General features: G+C 42.2%; 1 protein-coding gene across 2 annotated transcripts in view; it reads left to right on the forward strand.

The window, feature by feature from the left end:
* The window catches only part of MED25 (mediator complex subunit 25), a 1,733,520-nt gene that overhangs the window by 190,671 nt on the left and 1,516,266 nt on the right, over window positions 1-26,583 (forward strand). For both annotated transcript variants that reach the window (XM_044059360.1, XM_044059361.1), the window contains exon 5: window positions 6,854-6,952. In XM_044059360.1, coding sequence (XP_043915295.1) covers window positions 6,854-6,952 — 99 coding nt within the window. The remainder of the gene's footprint in view (window positions 1-6,853; window positions 6,953-26,583) is intronic.

The raw sequence follows: 26,583 nt of genomic DNA on the forward strand, positions 1-26,583 counted from the left end.
GCTGACACATGTCAGGTGCGCTTCATCCTTCTCTCCACACCCTCAACTTGACAGCTTGGCTGCTTCACTTTCCAGTTTAGTCAGGCTTCAGAGTTTCACTCCAAAAGTTAAACATATCTTGATGTTCTCTCTCAAAGCTTCCACCAGAAAACTGTATTTTAGCAAATGGAGAAGGTTTTCTCTCTGGGCTGAAAACAGAAACATTGACCCTTTTTCTGCACCTATTCACTCTGTTGCGGAATTCTTGGCAGAACTCTTTCAACAGGGTTCAGCTGCAGCAACCATCAGAGTACAACCCGCTGCATTTTCAAATTTCCACATTGGTGATCCTTCTTTGAATTTAATGTCACACAGGTTGTGTAGAGCCTTCTTGAAAGGTGCCTCCTTATTAAGACCTCCCTTTAAGGAACCCCTTCCTCCTTCGGATTTAAATTTTGTTCTGTCTCACCTAATGTTACCACCTTTTGAACCTTCTTCATCTTCAGACCTCAGTTTCCTTTCCTGGAAAACCATTTTTCCTGGTTGCTGTAACATCTGCTAGAAGGGTATCAGAGTTGCAAGCCCTATCTATCAAACCGCCATATTTGATATTTCATAAGGATAGGGTATCCTTACAGAACTAATCCATCCTTTTTACCTAAAGTCTCTTCAACTAATATAAGTCAATCTATTGAGCTTCCATTGTTTTTTCCTAATCACAGCAACAAGGCAGAATACAAATTACATCAACTGGACGTGCACAGACAACTCAGATTCTATTTGCATAGGACAAAAGATTTTAGAAAGTCTGACCGGTTGTTCGTATCCTTTTCAGATGCAAAAAAGGTAGCTCAGTTTCAAAAACTACCCTTTCCAACTGGCTCTCAAACTGCATTATTTCATCTATAGCTCAAGCAGCAGAGATTTACCATTTAAGGTTAAGGCTCATTCCACTAGAGCACTGGCTACATCTTCTGCCTTTCAGGCCAGAATTCCTATTGATAATATTTGTGCTGCAGCTACCTGGGCTACTCCTCATACATTTATCACTCATTACAAAGTGGATTTGGCCTCCAAGGACACGGCCTCCTTTGGGTCCACTCTGCTTAAAGGTGTACTCTCGTGAGCCACCCAGGGAAAAGGTGCTAGGGACACTGTCTCGTCATTGTAAGAATGAAGGTGAGATGGGACAACATAACATAAAGAAGTTATGTATTCACCATAGTGTTTCATGTTTGCTGTCCATCTCACCGTTCATTCTTACAAACCCTCCCTCCTTCCCCCTTCCAAGGACTCCTTGTGGACCTGGTGGATGTTTTACTCCTTTCAGGAGTTCCTTCAGTTTGTTTCTCCTATTCCATTGGGGATAGGATATATTTGTGTGTGTGTGTGTGTGTGTGTGTGTGTGTGTGTGTGTGTGTGTGTGTATGTGGATATATATATATATATATATATATATATATATATCTATATATATCTATATATATATATATATATATATATATATATATATATATATATATATATATATATATATATAGAGAGAGAGAGAGATCATCCATGCACAACTATCAGCAGGCAAAACCACATTTCAAGTCGTAGCCTGTTATAGATCGCCCACCATGTCCCAAGATGCTCACTCAGCATTCCTTGAGGCATTGGAAAATGTAAAGGTCCTACCCAACACCATAATTTTGGGTGATTTCAACTACCCTGGTATAGACTGGACGAACTACCAAAGTTCTAACTCCTATGCCCACCAGTTCATAGAATGTATAAATTCAAATGCCCTTGAGCAACTGGTATGTTCTCCCACTAGAGGGGACAACATATTGGATTTAGTCATCACAAATATGGGTGCCCGTTGTATCACACCCATTATCACTCCCTCTCTGGTCAGATCAGACCACAAACTGATAACCCTGGACGTCCTCACCCCTCCACCTCCCCCAGTCAAAGAAACCTTCGTAAAAAAACTTTCCAAAGCAAACTTCAAACTACTTGCGTCAGAAGTGGAAAGCTTCACTATTCCCTTGCAGAAGGATAATGATATCCAGGATGCAGAATCCTACACCAAGGCACTTTATATTCATCTTCAGGATTGCATGGACCATGCTAGCCCAAATAAAACCAAGACTCCTTCCTCAAGCAAGAAGAAACCAGTCTGTTGGACCCCGGCCATAAGCAAACTATACAATAAAAGGAGGAGACTTGTACAAAAAAAGGCCATATCTCGACTAGAAAAGTCATCCCTGATCAGCATTAGTAAGAAATTGAGGGCCCTCATCAAGTCAACTAAAGCCAATTTCGAAAAGAAGGTTGCCAAGGATGCCAAGGATAACCATAAGGCCTTCTATGGTTACATCAAAAACCTAAATGGCAACGCTCAGGTCTGTTCTGAGCTAGTACAAAATGGAACAAAATACACTGACCCCACTGACATTGCCAACATCTTGGCTGATAGGTTTAGTGCAAATTTCTCCTCCCCCCTCACCACCACAGGGCCTATTACTATTCCAGGGGATTGTGTAGCTCCAATTATTACTGATACGTTGGTTAATAAGGCTTTATCTAAAGCTAAAAACACTGCCTCCATGGGACCAGATGGTGTCCCGGCTGTGTCATACGCGAGCTCCTGAATGAATTAACCCCACATCTGAATACCTGTTCAGTCTTAGCCTCTCGACAGGATATGTGCCCATAGAATGGCTCACAGCAACGGTGGTTCCGCTGCACAAGGGTGGGCCCAAAACCGACCCTGGGAACTACCTACCAATAAGCCTGACCAATCTGATCTGTAAGGCAATGGAGCGAATCATTATGGAACTCATAAATGTAGAGATTGGGAACCTCCAAACACTTGACCCCACACAGTTCGGCTTCGTCAAGGGCAGATCATGCCTCCTGAACCTGGTGGACTTCTTTGAGACAGTTACTCAGGCTATAGATAAGGGAAAGGAGGTACACACGGCTTACCTTGACCTTGCTAAAGCATTTGACACCATTCCCCATTCGGGTGGTATTGATCAACTCACCAACCTGGGCATAAACCCTTACGTCACAAGATGGATCACAAACTGGCTCTCAGACAGATCCCACAAAGTAAGAGCAGTGGGATCTATGTCCGAATCCAGACTAATAACGAGCGGTGTGCCTCAGGGCTCTGTCCTGGGGCCCCTCCTGTTTGGCATATACTTCTCAGAAGTACAGGCAAGCACTGAAGGGCTGTGGCTGACCAAGTTTGCGGACGACTGCAAACTGGGTGCTATAATACAGTCTCCGGCTGACATGGATATCCTCCAGAAGGGCCTTAATGAGACTGATGCATGGTGTCAAAGCCATGGTCTCAAGCTAAATGCTAAAAAATGCATAGTAATCCCCTTTGGAAAAAACAGATTACCCGTGAACTACCACATAGGAGGTAACCCCTTGAAATCTGAAAAAGTAATAAGGGATCTAGGGACCCAAGTATATAGTCAGCTTTCCTTTGATAACCATGTTGCCAAGGTGGTTAGAAAATTCTTCTATGTGACCCATCTGATCATAAAAGGGTTCGCATCAAGATCTAAGGATGTAGTGGTGCCCTTCTACTCTTCCCTCATCAGACCCATTATTGAGTACAATGCACCAATTGGAATGTACCTGGCTAGGCATCTCCAGCAGCTGGAGAGACCACAGAGGTACCTCATTAAGAGGATTACTGACCTCAAACAGTTGCCCTATGCAGCACGATTGAGGCTTTTCTCTGTTGCATACCGCCTTCTCAGAGGTGTTCTCTGTCTAACATAAAGAGCCATGTCCAACCCAGAACTGTTGAACATGCTCCATCTTAGCAAAACAAAATCTATTTGAGCTACACGCTCTAGGGATATAAACCTCAGCACAACAATGAATAGAACATGCTGGAGGGATAGATTCCCTTCACAAAGACTTCCCTTGCTATGGAACAAGGTCCCGATCTACATAAGACAGAGCCCCTCACTATCACTCTTCAAGAAGAACCTTGACGAGTGGATGGGTAACAGAAAGTTCACACCAGGGATCATACCAACAGCTCTACTAGATAGGGGCCAAGGGTACTAGCTGCTAGATCTAGGGCCTAGGGAACTAACCAAAGGGGTGGTGAATACCGCACAATGTGGCTGGGCTAATATATGCCTTCGGGCAGATAGCCCAGTACCTACCTATGAACCTATATGTATTTTGTATATTGTTCTTTACAATGTCTTTATTAGTAGCAGCAAACAAGATCTGGGGTATTACACCACTGCATTATGGGATACCTACTTGCCACGAGCCAAGTTTGAGTCTTTCAGCTGTGTATTCAGCTGAGTTGGAGCTGAGGATCAGCTCCGAACCCCAGCATTGTAAGAATGAACGGCGAGATGGGCAACAAACATGGAACGTTATGGTGAGTACATAACTTCTTTTTTTAGTAGATGTAATTTTCTTGTTTGAAAGTAAAAATGTACTGCCTGGGTAATAGATCTGGACAAGCAGTTGGAAGGAAAAGCTTTTCAAATGTTTTAATTTACATTTATTCATTGGCTTCCAGATATGTATTGCAGCATTTCAGGATTACTGCAATTTTTGCTTCTTACTCTAGTCATGGATCAGTGTGTCAACGCTACATGTTTTTTTTTTTTTACTGATTTAGACATATATCAGTCTTTTAGACAAAGCCACGCACACATGTATGCATATATAATATGTACATAGCAAAACAATCCGTCAAGAGGTGACACAGTAGTAAAATATATGCAGATAGATGAATAAAAAATAAATAACATCACTGCAACTCAACAAATGTTTAATGGCAGACAGGTAAAACCATAATAAATCCAAAGGTAATCATAAGAGTCAAAACTGGTAAGCACTTTCACTGAACACACTCAGCTTCCTCAGACCATGTACAATACTTAGACAAGTTCACAGGTAAATACAAATCATGCCATCAAGTCCTCCAATGAACAGCTTCCTTTCACACCACCTACTTAGTTAATTGATGTTTAATTAATCACCTAGGCAACCCCCCTCCCTTTAAGGGCTGACCTTAAGGAAACCTTACCATTCAATCCTTTATACTTATCAGCCTGCAGTTCTAAAATCAAGTACAACTTTCGTTTCTGTCTTATTAGAAATATCACCCATCCTTAAATTTTCCTGGATAATTTCAGCAACCTTAAAACTAAAACTGTTTCCTTTATGAGTCTCCATAATATGTTTAGCCAGTGGATTTTTCACATCTCCCTATTTAATGCACCTTACCCTCATCCTCTCCAACAAAGTCCTGTTGGTCTTACCAACATAAAAACTTTGACAGGTAACACTGTAGTAAGTATACTAGATTTTTTGTATTGCAGTCAGCTGAAACATTCAACTTATAAACTTTACTTGTGTTAGGATGTTTAAAACTTACATTAGTGTTGACATAACTACAAAAATTACATTCACCACATGGGTATTGTTATGGTAACTATTGGCATTACCATAACATAACAAGCGCTTCAAAGATTTTTTAGTTTTAACGGTAAAGCTAGGTGCTGTCCCTACTAACCCTTTTACACAACTATCCGCCAGCAATATGTGCCAGTTACATTTTACAATATCGCAAGTAGAAGAGACATTACTAGAATAAAACAAACGCATAATGACACCTCTTTGCTGAGTAACACCATTTAACTTCTCTTTCCTTCCTCTAGAATTCTCTGAAAAATAGGGTTTAACTGTCTATAACCATAGTTCTGCCATTTTATCCCACTCACTATTAATTTCTTTGACTCCATACCCTCTGTCTCTTAAGTTTTTTCATTCTTGAGAGCTCTTCCACAAACTTAGCTTCATTATTGTTAATTGCCTAGGTGATTAGTTGAACATCAATTAACTAAGCAGGTGGCACAAAAGTAGGCTGTTCATTGGAGGACTTGATGGTATAGTTTGTATTTACCTGTGAACTTGTGCAAGTATTGTATATTGTGTTAAGGTGACAGTGTTCAGTGAAAGCACTTGCCAGTTTTGATTCTTGCTATTACCTTTGGATTTATTGTGGTTTTATCTGCCTGCCATTAAGCATTTGTTGAGTTACAGTGGTATTTATTTTTTATTCATCTATCTGCATATAATATGTACATTTTCTATGCATATGTATTATATACATGATAAATTGTGTATGTTTTGTATACATCTCTGTTTCTCTGTATGTGTATATATATATATATATATATATATATATATATATATGTATACAATATACACACATATATATATATATATATATATATATATATATATATATATATATGTATGTATACAATATACATATTTTATATACATTTTTCTGCACTGAGCAACTTAAATTCATTATGTAATTTGGTCAGACCCAAATGAAAGTTGGTTCTTAACTTTGTTATTAGGGGAATGCATTTAATGCGTTCTGCCCTTCTTTCGGTGGGGGCATCCCACAGCAAATGTTCTAAAGTTACATTGTGGAGAAGACATTAGCATTTCTGTTTTACTTCATCTGAAGCGCTTTCTTTTGTAAACTTTCATTTTTCACTCTGTATTTGTGTGGGTCTCTACTTCTATCTCATGTACCAACGACACATGGACAGCTGAATTGGCGATCCTTAATTTGCCTGTGGGTCTGTATAATACATATGTATGTGAGTATACTTGCGTATTGTGATGGACTGGTTTCTCTTCCAAGATTAGTTCCTTGCCTTTCACTATTCGGCTTCCTATGACCCTGAATTGGGTAACGCAAGTGTTCAACATATATGGGTGAAGGATGGGTGGGTAACTAAAATGCTTATCTTTTAATGCAATCTAGTTCCTGATATGTAATGTGCGGCCTTCATTTCTTCTTTTACTGCAGATTTATGGGAGGAGGTGGAGAAAGCTGCAGTCTTATTGCAGAAGGACTGAGTACAGCATTGCAACTTTTTGATGACTTTAAGAAGATGCGGGAACAGATGTGAGTACTTTATTTCCTTGACAAGATGAACTTAATAGCTGCACTAAGTGATCACGGTACTTGAGTTCACAACTAGTCTTAACATGGTTCAGTTGCACTTTATGAATTTTCTTAAGTCGTGCACTTTGTGAAGTCAGGCTGACTTGGTCATGTTTGGTTACTCATTTACCTTTACTTTTATTGTTGATTTACTTTTTGTTGATTAGGTAGGTCTCACTGCAACCAGCAGGATCTGTATTTTTAGTGGGAAAGATCCTTGAGGTGGTATTCATATTGCCTAGGTGTAACTCAGCCAGGACACTGGGGAAATCCCCTACTGTTTTTGAGAAAGTAGAGGCCCATTTTTTGTTTGGAATTCTGTGGGAGAAGGTAGCAGTGGGCTGAATTCTGACCCAAGTTCAGTCCATGAGTATGGAGGAGCAGATTGACAATTCTACCTGTTGATGTACATATCTGTTTTGCGCAAGAGTCTGAACCTGGAAAATAAGGTGCTTTAGGTTACTGTGCTTATTTAAGATGTTTTTATCATACTATGTAATGGTTATTGCCGTAGATATTTCTTTCTGAGTATTCCTAGAGTACTGTCGGAAGGGATGCATCAGTTTTGCAGTGCTGTCCAGAGGCATACCGAATAATCTCATAAGATTTCATGAAATGCAGGCAGAATGGAAGATGTCTCAGCATGATAACCAGAATAAGTCAGGGAATTGAGCAGGACATGGATCTAGTGCTTAGGTTTTTTTATGGATTGTAAAGGGGTTTCTTTGCAAACAACTAACTCTGAAGAACTCCTTTTGAAGAAAGGAACTGCTTCCTAGTTGATGGACTGGAAGACTGTCTGTATAAGGGTGACTTTTCATTAAACTTTTTATAATCTTAGGCAGTGTACCAAGCTTGATTTTGGAAGCAGATTCTGGAACCTTTGGTGCTGAGTATTCGAGTTGTGCATTTGGTAATAATGCACAGGTGTTTGATGTGAAGTCTTTGAGACAGAAGCTGTTAGTGAAAAGTTAATAAACAAAAGTATTTGTCCCCTTGAAGTAGTCTGAAGTCTGAAGTAGTTAGTATGTCTTTTTCAGAAAAAAAGAGTTTCCATTCATTTGACAAAAGACTATGTACCAGTAGAAGAGATTAAATGGCTGTTAGTTTATACTCAAGATTATGGAACTGAGAAAAAATTATGGAACTGAGAAAACAAGGGACCCGTTATGTATATGACTGTGTGATGGGAAGGATTTGTAACAGTTAGTAAATGTTTTACATGTTTTGAATAATCTATATACCATTCATTATGGGAGCAAGCCTAAGACATGTTTCTTTTGAGGGATTTAGATCATTTAGTAGCTTAAATGTCCAAAGAAAAGCTGTGAAAATCAGAAGTAGAGCATGGGTTAGAAATGTGTATCCCTGAAAAATGTGGAAGCCTATATCATTTTGTGGTTTGATTGTAACAAGGTAATAGGATGCAAGTTGTTCTTTTGACAAAAAAGTATACAAGGTTCTCTTCTACAGAATACTGTAGAATATTTAGCTGTGTTGTGTCAGAAATAAAATGCTCTCCATTTAGATCGCAGTTGGCAAAGTGCTTACACTAGGACTTCAGCTGCTCAATGCTTGATATTTGGCTCAGCTGTCAGAGCTCATCCTTCTTCCCTACATAGATGTGATGGGCAGCCACCCTTCTGAGATTATCAGGATTTTTCGTTGTATAAAATATGTCAGCCTTTGCCATTTTGCATCTTTTTTTTGCCACTGTTCAGAGTATATGTACCCTAAAATTACTGCATCTGCGGTTGGGTATTGCTTGGCCTGCTTTGCAGTTTCATTGCAGTTAAGTCTCCCATTGGTGATTTTTTTTATTATCCTTTCCTTATTGGTTATCAGTGTTGCTTGATAACTTTAAATCATCCTGCCCAGGCCAGATGTCCTGTTCTGTTTTAGGGGGTGTAGTTACAGTTGATCATTGCACTGGTGATTGAATGACTTGTGTGAGAGCTGCAGTGAGTTTCACTGCAGTATATTTTGTTGTATTGTATTAGCTGGCAATGTGCTTTTTGTCTTTTTTCTCCATCTGTTCTTCAGTGTGGTGTGACCATGGAGTTGGTATATATAATTTTGGGAGGTGTGGGGTGTCCAGGACTTGCCTACTGCAAAAACAGGTTGTTTTTTTAGGTTTTTCAGCTCATCATTTCTGTTTTTTTTTTTCTTGGCTCACCATTTATTGAAAATGAAATAAAATTGTTGATGACTTATATGTAGATAATTTGAGTATGCTTGCCAGAAGAAAGCCAGGGGTGTTGTGGTAGACAGGTACCACATAACAATTTCCGTATCTGCTTTTTATTTAGTTCATGCCCAGATTGTTACATTGAGAGGTGTAGAGTTTTCCAGTAATTTTATCATGAATTATTAGCAATCGGAAGTATTCCTGGTAAAATTACTTGGACAAGAAGAGACCTGCTCCTATTCTGCCATGGCATCTAACAGGTGCTCTTCTTTGATCACTGATGCAGTATTGCTAACCTGTGAGATAACCAGCAAGGAGATGTTGTGCATCTTGCCAGCATACGAAAGCATGGGCATCTTTCTCTAGTGTTGCTGGTCCAACACATGGCCCAAGCACGAGAGTGCTAAATCATATGTAAGGGACTTGCGGGCACAAAAATCCTTAGACCTTTTTTGCAGCTAGTCTGACTAGTGAGACTGTTTTCATCTAAGTCTTATCAGCTGTGTGGCCTAAAACACTTTCCATTGTATGTGGGCATTTAAGTTGGCTAGCCTTCCCTTTTTTTTTTTTTTTTTTTTTTTTTTTTTTTTTTTTTTTTTTTTGATTGAGAAGTTATTTTTTTCATGTCGGCAAGGAAAGGCAAGTGTGATCGTAAGAGGGAAGTTCCATGTAGAGATAATCACATTTGAGTTTGTTTTGTCTTGGACTTAACCATGACTACAAGGAGTGTCCTATTTGTAAATATTTCATCTCCAAATCTATTAGTTTCCCTAAAAATATCTGTAGAAAATCATAGATTAAAGGCGTTTACACTATGTGGGATGGACTCTAGTCTTTCCAGTCAAACATCTCTCAGTAGCCATGAAGAAAGCTAAAAGAAGTTGAAAACTGAAGCATCAGTTGTCCCATTGGATCTCGGCATCTCTACTGTATTCAGTTTTGGATGCTATTCCACTGCCATGAACCCCGTTAGAGTTCAATAATGCACAGCAATTAAGCATGCCCAGCGTGACTGATCAGATGATAGATACAACCATGAAAGGGGAACCATAGCTAATCATCTCTGAGGGATGATGGAAATATGTAAGGGGTTGGAATGTCCCCAATATGATTCTACAGATGGTACCAGGAAGAAGTAACAGAAAAAGAATGCTTCCCCTTCAACTTCTTCCACCCTTTGGCATCCTCAGAAAGAGTATTATGAGTTCTCCCAGGGACTGTTCAAGGCTGTTATGTCTGTAAAGCCTCCAGAATTCCTTTCTTTTTCAACGGTGACTCAGAGATGGAGTCTCTGTCTTATTCCTCATAAATCTATTCTCCTATAGAGTTTAGGTGGAAGATTAGGAGGAGGATACTATGTCTCCAGACTCTCCCCTTGAAGAACTTTCTTTGGGAGCACTGCTGTGAAGATGATGTGTCATTTTCAGAGAAAAGGAGGGCAAATGTTTGATGTGCAAAGGTGATGTTATGACCTGTTATATGAAACCTTATAGGACACTTGTTTCAGCTGATTTGAACCCAGAATTGGAACCTCCAGCTTCCAAAAAAATGATAGGCTTTGTAAGGTTCTTGGTGCACATTGCTTCTGGATTGGAGGGTACATTTTTATACAGAAATTATCTCTGTAGAGTTGGATAAGCCTACTAAACTACTTAATTCCACTAATGCCATTCCTATCAACAAAGGCAATAGGGCCATGGACAGGTGTGGAAAGAAGCTGTAAACTTCTGCTACCCTTTTGCTCATTGCTATTAACTATGATACCCACATAATTAGATATCTTTTTCAGGTGATGCTAACAAGCTAGTTTCAGACATTCCTGACTGACAATAAGCCTTCAGTTCTGTCACTGCTCAAATCAGCTACCCAAGTAGCTAGGTATTCTTAAGTACAGTTATGATGTTGCTACTGATGTATAATGAAGAGTTGCGGCTGCTGGCTCTATTCTTGGAAGATATCCTGGTTGAAGTCACTTATCTTTACTAGAAGATATCAAGTCAAAAGTGTTGAGTGGTTCTCTGGACAGGAAGAATCTTTTTGGTTCTGTAACTGTTGAAGTTTTTAAAAATTTGAGGAAAAAAGTAATGTTATGCAAGATTTCAGACAAACTTTTCATTCTCCAGTCCCAAAACTTTAGGATAACTACCCTTTCAAATTGGGTCCATTTTTTCAGAAGGACAGAAACTCTTGGCAAAAGAATAAAAAGTTCACTAAAAAGAAATTTGAGGAGAAAGTCAGATCAATTTAAGGGATCCAAAGGTTCCTTTGCAGACAATTTGTGACTGTTCCCTCCTCCCATTCTCTTCCTCCATGGACTTTCCCTCTCACCTCCTTCCTGTATGGAGACTTAGAACTTCAAATCAGCATGTCATCAATTTCATTGAGAGAGGATACAGACTTTCTATATTTTTCCCTCCAAATCAGTTAGATATTCCTCTAGTGCTCCCGGACCAAGAATACCAGATCGCCTTCCTTATCACTGTTGCATTGTTCTTTATTCTTGGGATATCCTTCTGAGGATAGCCTACCAAAGTCTTTACACCCTGCACATAGGACATACATGTCTGACATATGATGCCGATAAAGTGTAAATACATATGTGACTTATGGATGCTGAATCCTCAGAACAACTTTGCTGCCACTACAGATGCTACTTCTGAATTCAGTCATGTGCCATTCACAGAGCTGGTTTATCTACCAAGCCTTCTAAAGAGTGCCTTTTGGGGTTCCTTACTTTCATTTTCCTCAGTGTAATTTGTTTTCTTGTCATACGGGAGGGGGGAATGGGAGTGTGGGAGGCAGATTCCCCATAAAAAGACACGAGATGTGCCTTTTTTGTTTGGGTGCTATGCACGACTATACTCTGTGTGATATTTGTCAGGCATTTGACCCTAACACACTCTGCAGAAGTTTTATCGTTCCTTTCTGTTGGGAAAACCAACATCTGAAGTTATTAATGCAGGGTACCATGGCTGAATCCGTCCTCCCCGAAGTTCATCTGACTCTTAAGAAAAAAATGCTTACGGACTCTGCTGCTGTCCAGCTTCCACCATATGTCTCGTCAGGTTGGATGAAGAATCTGAAGACTGGCTGATACTGCTGGCAGCCCACCATGGCCCAGTTGGAGGCTGACACGGAGCTGGCTACTCACACATCCAACGAGACTGTGCATACATCTGGTGCAGATGTAGAGGAGGAACCATGGCTGACTATATCTGAAGGGCATAGGGGGATTCCCTGAATTTGTTAGGGAAGAGGTGCCTGGTACTCTCATTAAATCCAGGCAGGGGTCTGAACCTCCTAGATTTGTCAAGGCAGATGTTCTTTAAAAAAAGAAATGGAAAAACAAACGTGGCTTCTATGGCTAAGAATCCTCACAAAGCTTGTCAGGACTTTACTTGAGGGCTGTTCAATGCCCTCATGACTGTGAAACCCTTATAGGGCTCATCTGTCCCTGTTACTGCTGCTGCTCCCTTGTCTTCCACCCCATCCAAGACACCTAGGAATTCCAGTTCTTCTGATGAGAAGTTGAACTCTGGTGAAGAATCCTTAACATATTCCTCACAAATACACATCTGCTATGGCTTTGGGGTCTGATAAAGAAGATTTTGTCCCCTGACTCTCGTTTTGAGGCATTATCCTTTGGGAATACAGTGGTATACATGATGGAACACTTTAAGTGGGAATGTTGCCAAGACTCGCAGGTTCAAAAGAGTTATTATGAACTCTAATGCAAATGGATTTTCTCAAACCATCTGAAGTCCCTCATGTCTTAGTTGCCCAATTGGACACTTTTACAGTAGCATCTCAAGGTCCTGACTCTCAACTTCCAACCCCTAAGAAACCAGACAGATTTTAGAAATTGCCTGAAGATCATACATACTTAAGTGTCCTTCATCTGATCTTGCAGTTCTTTCCATGTCAACAGATAAACCATCAAAGCTTCTTTCTTCCAAGTTTCTGCTTTCTGACAAGAACAGCCGTGCTGTGGCGAGATATGGGAGAAAAAAGTGTATACTTAGGCTACTTTGGATTTTAGGGCCATTAATTATGAGATCCTATTATGTGATCGAAGACGCATTCTTTCAAATGCGTCTTGATCGAACTTGAAAGCACAAAACGGCAAAATATCAAAATGGCATATAAGCTATTTCTTTCCCTTGGAAAGAAATTGCTTGTCTGCTTCCATTACTTTGCCGTTTTTGTCACTGTAGTGCAATCTCGGAGTTGGTATATTTAAGTAGGGGTGGTGTGGGAGGCACAGCCCCCCCCACTTTATGTAATGTTTTAAAGTTTTTTTCTTTCTTTTGTGGAACAGCGCTGTTTTAAGTGTTCGGGATTGTAAGCTTTCGCTTACATGGGGTAGATAAATCAGCGTTCGCTTTTTTAAACGTTCGCTGATTTAATATAGACCCTTAATTATCAGACCCACATGACTGGTTCTTCTTTCCTTGCTAGAGGGGCAATGTTTGACTGACATGTCTGATTCGGACAGTAAGACTTCTCTCTTTCCTGAGTTCTGTCTCTCGGGGAGCTCACCAGTCTAATAAATGCACCTGTGGTGCAGCTGATGCCTCCTGTACGGTAGCATCTGGTTTTGTCATGAGGAGATATTCCTGGTTGCTCCTACAGCTTTACTTGAGGACATTAAGGCCAAACATTTAGATTCTTCCTTAGACAACCAGTCTTTTTGGCACTACTGCTGCTGCAGAAGTGTTAACCCTGCAGGATAAGGGCAAGGTTATGCAGGACCTCAGACAAATTTATCCCTTCTGTCGCCTCCTTGTTTGTTTGCTTCCACATTTTCTTCCGATCTTGTCTGATCTAGTGAAACAGGGAGCCATACAACTTGCTCCCATGTCTCAACAGGGAACAGGTTCTTATTCCAGAAAGTGCATGAGAGGTTGTACAGGCCCATTCTATACCTGTCCTATCTCAACACCCTTCTCTGGGTTCTTTCCTTCAGGATGTTGTCAGTTCAAACCCCTTTTCCTGTTTTGCTTTGCCAGGCTTTTCTGGTTTCCCTGGATCTGAAGGATGCTTACCTCCATATTCCTATTCACCTTCTCTTTAGGAAATGTTTTGTGTTTCTCTTTTTCTTCCTGTCATTATCAGTTCTCTACTTTGCTTTTTGGTATTTCTACAGCTCCAAGGGTATTTATCAAATGCCTGGCCTCTGTGGTTGCTTTCTGCAGACTTGAGGGAATTCAAATATACCCTTATTTAGATGGTCTTCTGATTCAAGCCCTCTCTCAGCAGCTTCTGCTACAAAATCTATACTTCGCTGTGCTTCTCCAGCGCAATGTAGGATTGACTGTCAATCTGAAAAATTCCAAAATTTCATGCTGACTCCCTCTCAGGGCCGAGTGATTCTCGGTTGCAGGATTCAGATATTGGCTTCTCTTCTGCCTCAAAAGATCCTTTCTTTGATTGCTTATTTCCTGTGTCTTCCTCTTCCAGTTCTTCCTGCAAGGGAATTCCTTTGAGCCCTGAGGTTCATAGCAACCACTATTCCAATGGTTCCTTTTGCCAACGCCACATGAGGAAATTTCAGTGGTAACTCAAGACTGTTTGGCTTCAGCGCTGCCACCTTCTGGAGTTTCCAAGCCCTCTTTTACATTGTCTCAAACTTGAACTTTGCTGGTGGATTCAGCAGATCTCCCCAAATCCAAGTCTTGGTTTTCAGGTTCCACTTTCTACTCAAGAGCTGCACACGGATGCTTCCGATCGAGGTGGGGGAGCTTCCTCCAACAACCTGAAAGGTCAAGGTCTTTGGTCCCATCAACAGGTGTCTGACCACAACAGTATCGGAGAGTTGAAGGTTCTAATCCTAGCTCTTCAGGCCTTTCACGGCCTTTGGATTTCGTGTCCTATAAAGGTCTTTACAGACAATAGAACAGTTATGTGGTACATATCAACAAGAAGGGAGGCATAAAGTCTTACCTTCTTTGCAGGCTGGCTCTTCAGACTTGGGATTTTGCAGCCCACCATCACTTGGTTCTTCAGGCAGTTTACATCCCTTCAGACAACAATCTAGTGTCAGACTCTTTGAGCAGGTCCAGGACACATCTTCATGAATGGATGCTTCACAATGACTTTTTTTTTTAACATTATCCTGTGGGATACACCTCTAGTAGGTATTTTTGCCTCCCATTTGAACAGACAACTTCCTTGGTTCTGTTTCAGACTTCTAAGTCCACTGGCTTGGAAAGTGGATGTCGTGTCTTTTTTTTTTTTTTGACGGGGGATATTCCTGTATGCCTATCCTCCTCTTCCACTAATTCTCATGGTCTTGCACAAGATCTTGTGAGACACATCCATAATCTTGCTGGTGATTCTCTCTTGGCCCAGACAGCACTGGTTCCTCCTTCTTTTTTATCTGGCCAGGGACAATTATCACAGGATACTTCACAGGATAATTTTCTCACACAAAACAAGGTGTCTCATTCACCCTCACTTGCCACACGTCATCTAACACTTTGGGTGATGGGGTTTTGATTCTTTTCAGGCACCAGTTTTCTAAGGATGTGCTTCGGGCTGTGCAGGAAGCCAGAAAACCCACTACTAGAAAATCTTTTGCGGCTAAATGGAAGGTATTTCCTATTTGGTTTCTCAGGCATGACCAAGAACCTTTTTCTGTGGAGGGTTCTTATGGCCCTTTCTCTGTGTGAATTACTCATGTCATGGTTTGACATACTTTTCTGTGTAAGCTCATTTGTCAGCCATTTATGCCCATCTGACTTTGAGTCCACCTTTGGCTTCTAGCTTTGAAGTCAAACAATTCCTAAAAGGTGTCCTTCATACCAGCCCCCAAGAAAGTCTGCTCGTCCTCCTTGGGACCTTAATTTTGTTCTTAATAATTGACTTGATCCCCATTTGAGCCTGCCTTTTCTTCCCTGCAACGTTGTACTTTGAAGACTGTATTGTTGGTGGCTCTAACTTCTTTCTGCCCGGAGATTTTCTGAACTCCATGCCTTCATGGCAGTTGCTGCTTTTGTGTTTTTTTTTTTTTTTTTTTCACAAGGACAGGGTGTCTCTTCATATACTAATGTTTCTTTTATACCCACGGTGGTTAAATTGTCCTTGAATCGGTCTATTCCTCTTTCCTCCCTTTTTCCTTCTTCACAGTCTGCTAGTAAGAAGGTACTACACAATTTGCATTTACATAGACAGCTTGGATAGTGCTTAGATTAAACAAAATGCATCAGAAAATCTGAGCAGCTTTTTGTTTCCTTTCATGCCAGGAAATTTGGTTTGGTAGTGTCTAAGCAAATCATCTCCTCTTGGGTCTCTTAGGCCATTTCCTTTTGTTATTCTTTTAATGGCAAATGGCTTTCTTCTTCTGTTCAGGCTCATTCTACCAGTGAAGTAGTCTCTTCTGGGGCTTTTTTTTTCAAGGGTTTGGATCCTAGCTCCATCTTGGAAGCTGCTACTTGGCCTTCTGTCCACACACTTAGCAAGCATAAGTTTAGATGTCATTTCCAGAGCAGGATTTGTGAGGGCTATCTTTCATATGTTTGTGGAGAGCTATTCTCTGCCTTCCTCCTCCCATACTTTTCAGTAGCTTTTTTACCCTCCCGAGAATAAAGAATACTGCAGCACGGATAAAGGAAGGACTGTAACAGCAGATGTCCTTTTCACTGTTGCAGGATTCAGTCCTTCCCTCCTGTCCTCTCTTATTTTCTGTTGCCCTACTGATGGCTGGGGGGTTTCCTCTTACATCCCTATCTCCTTCTGTTTCCCCTTTCTGGATGGGCAAGTTATTGTTTCTCTGAGGTTGCTCTGGTTCCTTGGGGTACTTCAGTTCTGAGGACAAGGCATCTGTATGTTACTTATGTACCTTACTCCATGCATGTAGGACATATGCCTAACGTATGATGCTGAGAAAGTGTAAAGGTTTTTATATACTGCCTGGCATTAGGATATTCTTGGCAGGATATCCCAAGAGTAAAGAATACTGCAACAGTGAGATGTAGGACATCTACTGTTACAAAAAGATCTTACACAGTTGTACCTTTTTCCCTACTCTGCAGGATTTGTGCCACCAAGGAGCTATGGAACTGTTTTCTCTCTGCAAGCAGAGGAAATGCTTTTATTCAAGACTTTCTGGTTCCCAGAAAATAGGGCTCCTGAAAATCCATTCTGGAGTTGTCAGTCATCAGCACCTTTTTATTAGTACTAACATTTAATATGTTGTCTTTGCAGACTCTTCTTCCTCTGATATGAAGGATGCTTATCTACATAGACCCATACATCCAGGGCTCAGAAATATTTTAGGTTTTATGCCTTACAGTTTAATATTCTGTTTTTGTTTTGTGGTCTTTCTACAGCTCCAAGGGTAGTTACCAAATGTTGAACACTGTACTGTTCTGAAGGCTCTAGGGTATTTATATTTATTTATGTCTATTTATTTGTGTCTATTTATTGTCATATCTCCATAGATATGTATTAGGCTAATGGCCACTTGGGCCTTTTTAAGCTTAGCCATACTTCCCAAATCTCTGACAAATTCTGGTACCCTTAGAAGTGTAAGCAGTGACTTGGGGAAATGACACATTTACAAGGAGAGGCCTGGGAGATGAACCATTTACAGGCGTGCTGCATCCATTAGAGGCACAGGTGCCAAACAATTGATAAAAGTCCAGTTCCCCATCCAGTTGTCCAAGTTTCAGTTAGATTGAATTAGGGAGGAAGTTCATAGGTGTGTACTAGGCTAAGGGCCCTGGAGCCTATATAAGTCTAGCCCAAGAAGATTCCATGGCATCATGCCGCCCAAAGTTAGTTCCCAGTTCCCCTGTCAAGCAAGGCCACTGAAATAATCCTCGGGGTGAACTTCCTATTGTCCATCCACTCCTCAAAATTTCTCTTAGAGGGCCAGCGAAGTGCTCTGCTTGACGTGAATGGGAAGTTTGTTCCAGAGTATGGGAAGTCTCTGGGTTAGGAACCTGTCCCTCCAGCATGTTCTGTTTATTGTGTTAATGAAGTTTAGGTCCCTGGAGTGTGTGGCACAGAGGGATTGGGATTTCTTTAGGTGTAGCATATCTAGCAGCTCTGGGTCAGACCTGGCTTTGTAGGTCAAGCAGAGATTGTCTCTAAGTAGGCGATAAGAGACTGAGTATAGCTGGAGTTTTTGTTAGTCTGTCCATATAGGGCATGTGTCTAAGGCCTAATATCTTCTTAGTGAGGTATTTTTGTGGCCTTTCCAGTTGTTGTAGGTGCCTAGTGAGGTATACACCAAATGGGGCATTGTATTCTGTAATAGGTCTAATGAGGGACGAGTAGAGAGGGATTATGACCTCTTTCTTATTGGATGAAAAACCTTTTTTAATGAGATGTGCCACATAGAAGGACTTTCTGACTACAGTGGCAATGTGATTATCAAAGGAGAGGTTGCCGTCAACCTGTGTCCCCAGGTCTCTTATCACACCTTCGGTGTTTAATGGACTACCACCTGTGTGGTAGTTCATGGGGACTGAATTTTTCCCAAAGGGAATGACAATGCACTTTTTGGCATTGAGCTTAAGGCCATGGTTCTGGCACCAGTCATTTGTGTCAGTGAGGCCTTTTAGTAGAATGCCTACATCAGTTGGAGAATCAATAATGGCTCCCAGTTTGCAATCATCTGCGAACTTGGTCAGCCAGAGTCCCTTTGTGTTGGCATGAACTTCAGAGAAGTAGATGCCAAACAGGAGAGGACCTAAGATTGATCCCTGTGGGGCACCACTTGTAACTGGTCGGTAGTCAGATTTGGAGTCCGCTACTTTCACAATGTGGCTTTTGTCAGTGAGCCAGTTGACAACCCATCTTCTGATATATAGGGGTTTACGCCTAGTTTAGTGAGTCCCTTTGATCCCTGAGTGAGGGATGGTGTCGAAGACCTTGGCAAGAACTAGGTAGGCTGTGTGAACTACCTTGCCCTCATCAACAGCTCTGGTGACAGACTCAAAATCTATCAGGTTGAGCAGACATGATCTACCTTTCACAAACACAAACTGCGTGGGGTCCAGAGTTTGGAGATTTCCTATGTCCTTATTTATAAATCCATGATGATGCGCTCCATAGCCTTACATATCAGACTCATCAGACTAATGGGGCGGTAGTCGCTCACCCTTTGTGGAGTGGGATGACTGTAGCAATGTGCCATTCGGTAGGAGCAAAGCCTGAAACGAGGCTGTGATTGATCAGAGTACTCCGGTGTAATGCCAGTTCATTTTGTAATTCATGTAGAACACAGCCAGGGATATTATCAGGTCCCATGGAAGCTGTATTCTTGGCTTTGGACAGTGTGTTTTTTTACCTGTGTAGCTGTGATAATAGGAAATTGGCATTCCTCAGGTATTGTGATAGGCCCTTTAGGGGGTGAAAGGGGGGTAAAGTTCTCACTGAACCGGTCAGCCAATATGTTGGCAATATCATTTGGTTCTGTATATGTATTGCCATTGTGCTGTAACTCAGAGCATATCTGAGTATTGCCATGTAGATTCTTGACATAATTATAGAATGCCTTGTGGTTGTCTTTAGAATCTGCAGCAATTTTGTTTTTGTAGCTAGCTTTAGAAGATTTGATGATGGATCTCAGTTTTTTGCTGAGGCTAACAAGGGAGTTTTTCCAGTCTTGGGAATTCACCTTTTTCTGCAACAGTTTTTTCCTTCTGTTGTAGAGTTTGTCTTGCTTGGCTTCCTTTTTTTGGAGGAGAGTGTCTTGGTTCTGTTTGGTATGGCCTGTTCCATGCACTTGTATATGTGCTCATACAGTGCATTGGTATATGATTCAGCAGTCATGCACCTATTTTCCATTTGCATGGGTGTCGTGTAGTTAGCCACCTCTGTTTTCAGAAGCCCAAAATTGGCTTTAGAGAAGTTTTTTACGGTGGTTTCCTTTGGGGGCAGGTGAGGGTGGGATGTGGATATCCACGGTGATTAGCTTGTGGTCAGATCTGACCACGGAGGAGTTAATTACTGGTGTACAGCAACGGTTGTCCATGTTAGTAATGACAAGGTCAAGGATGTTTCTAACCCTGGTGGGGTTAAGATTGAGTTGGTCCAGGGCATTGGAATTAATGAATTCCAGAAAACCTTGAGCAAGTGTGTTGGTACAGGAGTAATTTTCCCAGTTAATGGAGGGGTAGTTAAAAGTCTCCCACTATAAGGATGTTGGGTTGTACCCTAATATTTTCCAGTGTGTTTAGGAATGTGGAGTGGGAGTCTTGGGACATGGTGGGGTATCTATACCAGGCTACAACCTGGATTGCAGTTTTACCCCATGTTAGTTGTACCTGAAGTATCTCTGATGCGTTATGTTGGGCTATTAGTCTGGAGGGGTGCATATCCTTTATGAATGTGGAGACACTACTGCCTTTAGTGCTTTGGTCCAGGTTTAGGGGCCGAAAGGTGTGGTGTGAATTATAGCCTGGTAGTGCTGGGGTGCTGTCCGGAGCCTTGAGCCAGGTCTCGGTCACTGCACAGATGTAAATGTTCTCCATTTTAAAGAGTGCCTCGAGCGAGTGCATTTTGAGGTTTAGACTTCTAGCGTTGAGTAGCATAACCCTCAGATTTCATTTGCTTGTAGCTGTTATGGTGGTAATTTTGTCTTCAGGACATTGCCTAAAAAAGGCACTATAGGGGTGGCCAGAGCCTTGTCCAGTATCCGGAATCCCTGGGGTGACAGGTGCAGGCCATCTCTGGCAAAGCATCGAGGTCTGTCGATCATGGCATCCCAGGCAGACAGATACTGGATCTCCTTAGAATGACACCAGAAACCTAGCCAATTGTTGAAGTCAGTCATTTTCTCCTTGTACTCTGGTATCATTCTGGGTGATGGTAGGATGCTTCTCAGAGCTAGGTTCATACCTGCCTGGGCAACAAGATCCATATGTATGTGGAGGCTGTTCCAGAGAAGGGTTGGTCTCTAGGGTACATACCTGACTCTTCAGCAGGTCCTTTTCATATCACAGGCAAGGTTTAAGTCTTTAGAACTGGTAATTCTGGTGCTACTTGTTTTACAAATATGCCAGAAGTCCATTAGAGTGGGGTCTGACAATGGATTGTATGCCATGCGTAAATGATCTGTCAGTCTGTAGGAGACTGAATACAAGGATAGGACTTTGAGGCCGTCTGCATAGGACATGTTATTTATGCCCTGTATTCTTTTAATGTGAAACCTCTGCGGATGTTAAAGTTATTGAATGTGCCTGGTTAGGTACAAAAACAAATTGGGCATTGTACTTAATGATAGGTCTAATGAGTGCCAGATACATTGGAATAAATTACCTCCTTGGACCTAGATGCCATACCTTTGTTTATAAGTCGTAAAACATACAGTAATTTTTTCACTACATAGACGCATGATGGTCAAAGGCTAGATTACTGTCTTTGTGTCCTGAAGTCCCTGACTACTGTGTCAACTCTTAGTGGTGTGTTAATAATACCCATTTGCTAACCAGGTAGCCTTACTGGACACAGTCTATCTTCAGTTATGACCCATTGACAGTGTCTGGTTAAATGACTTGCTTAAGGTCACACAGTAAGCAAATGAGGGTTATTCGAATCAAACCCTGTACCCCAGGAAAAACAGCTCACAACCTTCACCCACTGTACCAACTGCTGTACTACCTGTCATCTGGACAATATTCTTCCCTGGTCCCCTTTAAAAGAAAAGCTTCTTCTAGACCTTAAGTTTACTCCTGATCTTTTAATAAGTGTGAGTTTCACCCTGAAACTAAAGAAATCTGTTCTCCTTCCTACTTAAGATCTGTTTTTTTTCGGTTGCCATATGAACTTTATATGATATTTCTTCTTCAGGACAAAATACAGTTTGTAATCTCTTATTGCCTGAGTCCTCTTTATCTGGAAATGACTTAAGCAAGAGATATACTGAGAGCCCTGGAGTGCATGGCTTCAACCATTCAAATGGATGTTCATCGTGTTTCACTATTGCAGTCATGAATGTAGGGTTCTCCCCTGCCGGCAGGCAGTCCTCGGTCGGCCAGAATCCCAAAGTCTGGGTCCGGCATCGGCTGCTCAGCCATGCTCCCTGACGTCAGAGCGCCAGGAGTATAAAACTGACAGCCGACGCCATGTTCTCCAGTCTTTCTTGCCGTGCGGTGATAGCAGTTCGCAAGTGCCGGTCGGCTAACTCCTGACAATTTTTTATAAACGTACTTCAGTCTGAAGACTTTCTTCTCCTACTCAAAGCTAAGTACCCCGTTGGGGAAACTTTTTTCTTGCTCCAGTCCGATGTCAGAAAAAGTTAATAATTGTATTTCATGTGGGAAGCAAATACCTCATAAGGATTTTCATTCTTACTGTATTCCTTGCCTAGGCCCTGACCACGACGTAGCTAGTTGTCGGTTTTGTGCTAGATTCAATCAACGTACGATTAAACGAAGGTACGATTTTGCATTTCTTTACTTCGGTAGGCGTTTTAATTACAAAATGTCGTCTGATACGGTTCCGGCTACCGGAGTTCACAAACGACGCAAGGATAAAGACAGGCCTCCGAGGTCCAAATCAGAAGATGTTGTACAAGCAGAGCCAGCTTCAGGTTCGGCCGTCATCAGTGAGGTGCTTTTGCAGCCCCTGTCGTCGGCCATTTCGGAACCGATAGCCGAAACGGACTCCCACGAGGAGCCAACTAGGCCTTTGAATATTTCTGTTGCAGGACCTTCGCACAATGCTCCTTCGGATGGGTCTGGAGCCGCTGTGCAGGTACCGGCTTCCGAAGGGGTTTTCAGGCCTACTCAACTTCTAATAAAGGCAAAGCCAAAGACAAAGGCAAAGACTCCGTCCAAATCAAAGACTGCAGCCCAGGCCTCTTCTGATCCGGCACCCAAGTCTCAGAAACAGTTACTTAAGATGGCGGAGGACTTACTTACTATGATTAGGGGTTCACATCCCCCTCCAGATAAAAGGCCAAGGCAGGAAGTGTATTATGACTCCTCTGATCACGCTTTTGTTTCTTCAGATGTTCTTCATCCCACATTGCTGCAGTCCTAACACTTGGGTAGTCCGCTGTCCCTCGGTCGGCCCGAATATCAGAGTATAAGGCTGACGTCGGTCAAGGCGCATTTGACTGACATCAGAACGTCAGGGTACAAATGCGCATGACCGACGTCATATCCTCAGTCTTTTTTGCCGCATGGTCCGATGCAGAAGCAGTGTTGCAAGTGCCGTTCGGCGTTCTGAAATTTTTCGAATTCGGAGTTTCAGACCGAAGTCAGAGTTGGTTAAGTACCCCGTTGGGGAATATTTTGGTTTTTTCTTGCCTCAGTGGTTTACCGGATGTCAGAAAAAGTGAATAACTGTATTTCTTGTGGGAAACAGATACCGCATAGGGATTACCATAATTCGTGTATACCTTGTTTAGGACCTGAGCACGATGTTGTTGGATGCCGCTTTTGTGCTAGGTTTAATAAACGCACTATAAAGCGGAGGTTGGATTGTGCAAGGTTGGTCTTTGGGAAGCGGTGCAATTACAAAATGCCGTCGGATGCTCCGACGCCGGCTTCCTCAAAGAAGCGCAAGGACAAGGCAGTGAAACCTAGGTTAGAGGAGTCGTCCGAACGGGACGCCGGTTCTTTAGAGGCGTCAGTGGAACCGGTGGTTCCGACGGAGGCCTCTCTGGAGTCCCAGGGAGAAACTTTGATTTTACAGGATGTGGCCTCCCAGGAGGCAGGGCAGGCTGTAGGGGCTTCTCAAGTAACTGTACTCCCCTCCCTTCCGAAGGGGTCTAGGCCCTCTCTTTCTGCTTCCAAGGCTTCTCCTAGAGGCAGGTCTAGTTTAGCTTCTGTGGGGGTCACTCCCAGTTCTTCAGGTGCTGTGCCCAAGAAGCACATGCTCAAAATGGCAGAGGATTTAATTACTTTAATTAGAGGCTCTATGCCCCCTCCTGATAAGAGGCCTAGGATGGAACCTGTGTTGGGGATTATGAGCAGGCTTCGATGTGTCTGAGTCTTCGGCTGAAGACTTGCAGGAGTATTCTCATTATTCTGATTCTGATGTGGATGATTCTACTCCTTCTGCTTCTCCTCCTGAGGATTTTTCTTTTTCAGAGACCCTTCACTCCATGAGGGAGCATTTTAGATGGGAAGGCCAGGATTTCTCTGATTCCAGGAAAAGGCTTAGGGAATTTTTGTTTTTACCCCAGCATAGGCCTTTAGCTATACCTCCTGTTCTGAATGTGGTGGAAGATGTGTTTGCAGAGGCTTCTCTTAATCCGGATTCTTTGCCTCCTGCTCCTGTTAAACCAGATAGGTATTACAGGGTGCCTGAAGCTCATAAGTATCTTTTTAAGAGTCCTAGGGCAGACCCAGAAACTATTAGCCAGGGGCCTAAGGGTGTTAAGGCTTCTGTTGTCAAGAATCCGGTTCCTGCAGATAAAGAGGCCAGGGCCTTGGATAGATGGGGAAAGAAAGTTTATACTTCTTCCACTCTAGCCATGAGAGCTTTGAATTGCCAGTTTCACATGTTGAAATATCAAAATTATCTCCTTTCTCAGTTGAAATCTAAGGTTGATGCTCTGGCGGAAGGTATTGACTGTAAAGAGTTACAAGATTTAGTGCATGTTTCTGAGCAGGTGGGTAAGCATTCTTTGCAATGTGGTTTTGATGCTGTACAGGCCTCATCTAGGGTGGCTGCCACTGGGTCAGTTCTTCGCAGGCATGCCTGGCTGAGGGATCAAAATTTATCTGACCATGTTAAAACTAGGATTTTGGATGCACCTTTGCAATCTGATGTTTTGTTTGGTTCTCCTGTTGAAGCAGTTTTAAAGAAAATGGAAGACAAAGCTAAGTCTATGCAGACTGTTAAAGATTTTTTGCAGGTTCAGCCTCCAAAGTTTAGTAGAAATTGGCCTACTAAAGGGTGGACATATCCTTCTTATGATTCCCAGTCTAGGGGTAGATCTAGACGTGGCAGGGGCAGAGGTCAGGGCTCTTTCAGGCCTAGAACAGGGAGTTCTCCTGCACAGTCTTCGAGTGAGGGCAGGGGTCAGTCCTTTCGTAAACAGACCCAATGACCTACCTTTTCAGCTGCCAGAACCCTTTCGCCTGGCAGCACCTTTGGGAGGAAGGTTGGCACTTTTCAAAGAAAATTGGAGTTTAATTACCCAAGACAAATGGGTACTGGATATCATACATCACGGTTACAGGTTTTATTTCCATACCTTGCCTCCTTTCAAAGGCATGCCAGACATTCCTCCTCAACAAAGAATAGAGGCTCACAAGCAAATTTCACTGTTACTCCAAATAGGGGCCATACAGCCGGTTCCTATGCCAGAAAGGGGCCTAGGATTTTATTCTCGCCTGTTCCTAGTACCAAAGAAGGGGAACACGTGGAGACCAATTTTGGATTTATCTATCCTCAACACTTATCTGGACATTCCCAAGTTCAAAATGTTGACGTTGCAGCAGCTTTTACCTCTGCTGGGCAAAGATCATTGGATGGTAACTTTGGATCTCAAGGAGGCTTACCTTCATGTTCCTATCAGACTAAGTTGCAGGAAGTATCTGCGTTTGAGCTGGAACTTCTCACTATCAGTACTCTGCATTGCCCTTTGGCTTATCTACTGTGCCCAGAGTGTTCACGAAAGTTCTGGCTCCAGTGATAGCTTTCTTCAGGCTAAAAGGAATACAGATTTATCCTTATTTGGACGACTGCCTGATTCTGGCTCAAGGAAGGGAAGAGCTTCTTCATCATTTGGAATATGTGATAGCAGTGCTAAGATGCCTGGGGTATTCTGTGAACGAAATAAAGTCCAGTCTAGTACCCTCACAGGACATGTGCTTTCTGGGTGTGAGACTGAATACAGCATCCCAGATGGCCTTTTTAACCCCGGACAAACAAAAGAGTCTATCCCTTTACTTCCATCAGCTATCTCATCAGTCCGGGCTGACTGCAAGGACAGTCCTTCAAGCCTTAGGGTTCATGGCATCTTGTATTCTGGTGCTTCCCAATGCCAAATTGCATATGAGGAAGCTACAATGGTATCTCAAAATGTATGGACACAGCACTGCCAGGATCTGGACACTGTCATTCAAATAATACCTTGCATTCAAAAGGAATTTTTGTGGTGGGCTCAGGAATGTCACCTAAACAAGGGACTCTCTGTGACCCGGCCAGAGGCGAGTCAGATTTTAACGACAGATGCCTCAGACATAGCTTGGGGAGCTCATCTAAATGGAAAGTGGATACAAGACAAGTGGCCTGCCAGACTACAGCATCTACATATCAACATGAAGGAGATGTTAGCAGTCCAGTTTGCATTAATAGCTTTCAAGGATTTACTTCTTCCAGGGCAGGTGTTGATTCTAACAGACAACACAACTGTCATGTGGTACATCAACAAGCAAGGGGGAACACATTCTTATCCTCTATGCAGGCAAGCAATGATTTTGTGGGAGACTGC

The sequence above is a fragment of the Protopterus annectens genome, chromosome 17.part0 (genome assembly GCF_019279795.1).
Source record: "Protopterus annectens isolate FY-2018-M chromosome 17.part0, PAN1.0, whole genome shotgun sequence".
NCBI lineage: Eukaryota > Metazoa > Chordata > Ceratodontiformes > Protopteridae > Protopterus > Protopterus annectens.